This window comes from Pinus tabuliformis, chromosome J (genome assembly GCF_031772625.1).
Source record: "Pinus tabuliformis cultivar Carrire ecotype Pingquan chromosome J, CPIR1, whole genome shotgun sequence".
In the NCBI taxonomy this organism is placed as follows: Eukaryota; Viridiplantae; Streptophyta; class Pinopsida; order Pinales; family Pinaceae; genus Pinus; species Pinus tabuliformis.
In genome coordinates this window covers 951,154,998-951,159,857 of record NC_142295.1, presented here as the reverse complement: position 1 = coordinate 951,159,857, position 4,860 = coordinate 951,154,998, and the positions used below count along the sequence as shown (strand labels likewise).

The following is a 4,860-nucleotide window of genomic DNA, read 5'->3' as shown; positions in this document are numbered from 1 at the left end:
CTGGAGGACAATACAGAGCTCCTTCATGAGCCCAAGCATTTGTTTTCACCTCCTTATCAACCACTTATAGCTTCTATTCATCATAAGGAATATATCCTGGCAGGGATTCAGTTCATCACAATGTGACATGGTTTAAGGTCTTCATATTTCTAGGCAAATACATTAGAATGTTGTTTGAAAAGATTAACATACCTCTCCTTAAAATTTTGTATATCGATATGGATACCTAGTTGTTGTTCGCATGAATTCATTTGTTTAACTTCACCTTCAACTAGGCAATCTTTAAGGTATATAAACAAGTTCAATGGATATGTATGACTACTTTTATTCCATTTCATAGCCACTTTAACCCCCGAATAGGGTTTTCGGCATGGCTTCCTCAATTCAAACTCATTATCATCGACCCTTGCTTTCAAAAAAGCCCATTCACATTTCAATATTCTTCCACACACTATGCCTTTTATTTGTTTTCCTAATACCATGCCATATTTCTAGGAATATATCCTGGAAGGGATTCAGTTCATAACAATGTGATATGGTTTAAGGTCTTCATATTTCTAGCCAAATACATTAGAATGTTGTTTGAAAAGATTAACATCTGGAGGACAATACGGATCTCCTTCAACTGCATAATTTTATGATAAGTAATTGTGTCCTTACATTAGAGCTCCATATCTTCAACTACTAATATTTCTCTTCCACATGAGGTCCAAAGGAAATCTGCATTCATTTGGTTCCAAAGTTGGAAGAGCTTCAAAATCATTGTCTAAAAGTTATATCTTTTGCTTTAATCTTCTCCTTCTCCTCTGTTTTTTTGGGCAGTACCAATGGAGATATGAGCAAGAGATGTCTCTGTGTACGATGTTGCCATGGAATATAATAGGCATAGGAACAGTGTGGGCTGGAGGACAATACAGAGCTCCTTCATGAGCCCAAGCATTTGTTTTCACCTCCTTATCAACCACCTGTAGCTTCTCTGCGTCATAAGGAATATATCCTGGCAGGGATTCAATTCATCACAATGTGACATGGTTTAAGGTCTTCATATTTCTAGGCAAATACATTAGAATGTTGTTTGAAAAGATTAACATACCTCTCCTTAAAATTTTGTATATCGATATGGATACCCAGTTGTTGTTCGCATGAATTCATTTGTTTAACTTCACCTTCAACTAGGCAATCTTTAAGGTATCTAAACAAGTTCAATGGATATGTATGACTACTTTTATTCAATTTCATAGCCACTTTAACCCCCGAATAGGGTTTTCGGCATGGCTTCCTCAATTCAAACTCATTATCATCGATCCTTGCTTTCAAAAAAACCGATTCACATTTCAATATTCTTCCACACACTATGCCTTACGACGTTTCCTTTGCAACATTAAATGCAAATGCTAGTTTAACATAACCAAAATGGTTGCCTTATTAACCAAATCCCACACCCATCCAAACTGATACAAAAAATTATAAATTTAAATAATATTATGAATATATTGTTAATTTGTTGAAATCTATATATATATGAAAGTATATTTGATTTTTAAAATATCAAATATGAAAATCATATATATATATATACTTTACTTTTAAATAACCTAATAGATTTTCATGTTTGATAGTTTTAAGAATATAATATAATTTCATACACTTTTTGAGGTGGGTGGGAAGAATCCAACCGGCTTTCGTGAATTACGATGGATACACGCTAGTTTTGAGAGGGATATAAGCAAAAGCAAAGTGCACTGTCTCATGCCTTCAACAACAAACACCACTCCCTGTATTGTGTGAAGATTGAATAGCATAATTGGGATCTATAACTTTATTTAGTGATGTGGAAAATCCTCTCCGATCATGATAAGTGACTCACATCTTATTTGTCGTTTACACCTACCAAAACATATTACTTTACAGGTGTCGTCGCGAGAACTTATAAAGCATGGTATTCCCTGAATGTAGTTACGATCGAAGGGAAAAACAAAAAAAGATCACGGGCATCGTCACTCCAAGATTACATTAATAGATCAACATGATAGCTATCCGCTATCACCTCCTCGAATCGAATGTGTAATTCCTCTAAATGAGTCGAAGGATAAATATTAGTGTTGTAAACTTTAAAGGACACTTGGAAAGTGAAGTCAAGCATGCACGTGGAAAAATGAGAGCCAAGGCCCAAGAATATAAAAAAGGCGGCTGCAGATAAAGATAGCATATGCATCATTTAATTGTAATGCATTAATTCCTTAAATCGATTGATGTCACTTCTAAAAATATGCTGTTATTCCATTCCATCGTGAATATTGTCCACATACACATATTCTCCAATCAACCGTTGTGTATATAAGGCCATTCCATAACAATATAGAACCACCACCATCATCTCGTTTAGTAATTTGTGTTTATTTCAAGAGTATTTAGCGTTTGGCATACTGTGAATCAATCAATCCATGGCATACTATGGGGAGTACGATTCATGCCAAGAGAGGAACCAGAGGGTTTACGAGTCCCCGCCTATTTCAGGCTATGGCTATCAGCAGCAGCCGTCACGTCCCCCTAGCGACCCATGCCTAAATGTAACAGAAGGAGGCCATGGATTTAACGAGTATGGAGGCCCCGCTGCTTCTGACAAGTATAGTGCAGGAGGAGGCTACATGATGAACCAGAGTGGCTATCAGCAGCAGCCACCACATCCCCCTCGCGACCCATGTCTTAATGCAACAGGAGGAGGCTATGGAGTTAATGAATATGGAGGTCCTGCAGCTTATAACAAGTATAATGCAGGAGGCGGCTGCATGATGAGCGGACAGCGAATAATTCCACAAGGCCAGATCGTGAGGATGTGCTCTAAAGCAAATCCTGACTACGCTTTGGCTATCAGAGATGGCAGTGCCGTCATGCTCTTCTACAATCCCAATGATCCCACAATGGTAATAATCTCATATTCATTAAATGCCTGAATAGATTCTGTTAATATATATATTTTCTTGATGGATATTTGTTGATATATACAATGTACATATGTATGTATGCATGCAGCAATGGGTGAAGGATGAAAGCTGGAGTAACCAGGTGAGGGACCAAGTGGGTCATCCTGCATTCGCTCTGGTGAACAAAGCCACTGGTCAGGCTCTCCGCCATGCCATTGCTGAAAGTCAGGAGGTGCTGGTCACTCAGTACGAGGGCCCTTCCAATTATGATGAGAACATTTTGTGGAGTGAGAGTGAGGACATGGGTTATGGATATCGAACAATAAGAATGGCCAACAACATTGGGCTCAACTTGGACGCATTCCACAGCGACAGGAGGAGCGGAGGCATCAGAGATGGCACTCGCGCTGTGCTGTGGAAATGGAACAAGCAGGACAACCAGCTCTGGAAGCTCTCTCCATGCTATTAATTGCTGCATGCATATAATATATCTAGTATTATACTATGTTACTATTAACATGGCTGGCATGAGTGGGAGATGATGCAATGCATAGCATAGCATAGCAGCTACCACATGGATACGAAAGGATAGGATGGCTGATTATTGTAGTAAGATCAGAAAATATAGACCCACATACGCCTGTGTGTTTATGTACCTTTTTATCATCTCATAAATAAATAAAGCCATTTCAGACTGTAAAATTTATACTATCACTGAACTTGCTTGCCCCTCTCTGCATTAATACTACTGTTTAAGTTTATGTTAGCAGCATCGGATTATGTTAACGTATTCCAAATTGAGTAGTCTGAGTTTGTATGGTTTATTAGCCTAATCACATTAATAAAGGTAAAGGTGGTTGGTAAATATCACATTGATAAATAGACATCAATATATAATATTTTCTATATATTTTATATAAATTTAATTATATAATATCGTCTATATATTTTATATAAATTTAATTATATATAATGTATTAAAATGTATATTCATATATATAGTACTATTATTAATAATATAACTTTCGTGTTTAATTATAGAAGCTCTAGAAGTATTATAAATCCAAGCAAATATAATTATAAAATTAAGGTATAAAATCTTTTTATATTTTCTTTAAAAACAAAAACAAAAAATTTAATGGTCATTAATGTAATAGCATTAAAAAAAGAGAAAAGATAGACAGGTTTAATTTAACCAATCAAACAATATCAATAAGAATACCAACAACTCAAAGACCCATGCAATATCTTCGAAATGCTCAATTTACTGAGTTTATCGATCAACGAATATATTCAAATGATGAAAAAGTAGGACAAAGAAATTATCAATCTAAAAAATTGCAAGAAACAACAATAATTATATAGAAGTATTTTTTTTTTCCAAGCCATGCAAAAACACCAAAACATTCGAACAATATTATACCCTCCAAATATGAACCGTAACATTAATAAACCCAAAAGAATGATAATATAAACGAAGATATATAAACCATACAATAAATATTACAAATGATAAGAAATAATAAAGCAAAGGGGTCAATACTAAAAACACAAGGAATTATAAACCCAAGGAATTATATTAACCCCGAGGGAGAAAGATTACAAACCCAAGGTATATGAACCCTAAGACGCATGTGATTTTTTTCCAAGCATTCAATGTGAGAACTTTAACAAAAACAAACCAAAAATAATAACTAAATCATCGTAGGAAAAAAAATAAACCATCAATAGCATTATCAACCACTCTGCCACACCTGTGAACTAAGTTTTTGATAATAATAAAAAAACCTCAAAATTATATAGACGTCAATTGCTCCTCCTCTTTTTTCCTTCGTGTAACATAAGCATTGTTTTGCATTTTTGCATAATGCTGATAAGGAAAAGGTGGTGAAATCTGTAAACCATCAATCGATCTCACTCTTGATATAGTTGTAAA

General features: G+C 35.2%; 1 protein-coding gene across 1 annotated transcript; it reads left to right on the top strand.

Annotated features, from left to right (window-relative positions):
• The first annotated feature begins 2,363 nt into the window (after positions 1-2,363).
• Positions 2,364-3,638, top strand: LOC149229953 (ricin B-like lectin R40G3). The gene is made up of 2 exons (XM_089375959.1): positions 2,364-2,924; positions 3,034-3,638. Exons 1-2 carry the CDS (start codon positions 2,445-2,447, stop codon positions 3,391-3,393), a joined length of 840 nt encoding a protein of 279 aa, XP_089232085.1. The 5' UTR covers positions 2,364-2,444; the 3' UTR covers positions 3,394-3,638.
• The last annotated feature ends 1,222 nt before the right edge of the window (positions 3,639-4,860 follow it).

Bases quoted from the DNA above. Each gene is read 5' to 3' on its own strand.
- LOC149229953 (XM_089375959.1), top strand. From the start codon at position 2,445: ATGGCATACTATGGGGAGTACGATTCATGCCAAGAGAGGAACCAGAGG. The intron at 2,925-3,033 runs GTAATAATCTCA...GTATGCATGCAG, and splicing joins ATCCCAATGATCCCACAATG to CAATGGGTGAAGGATGAAAG.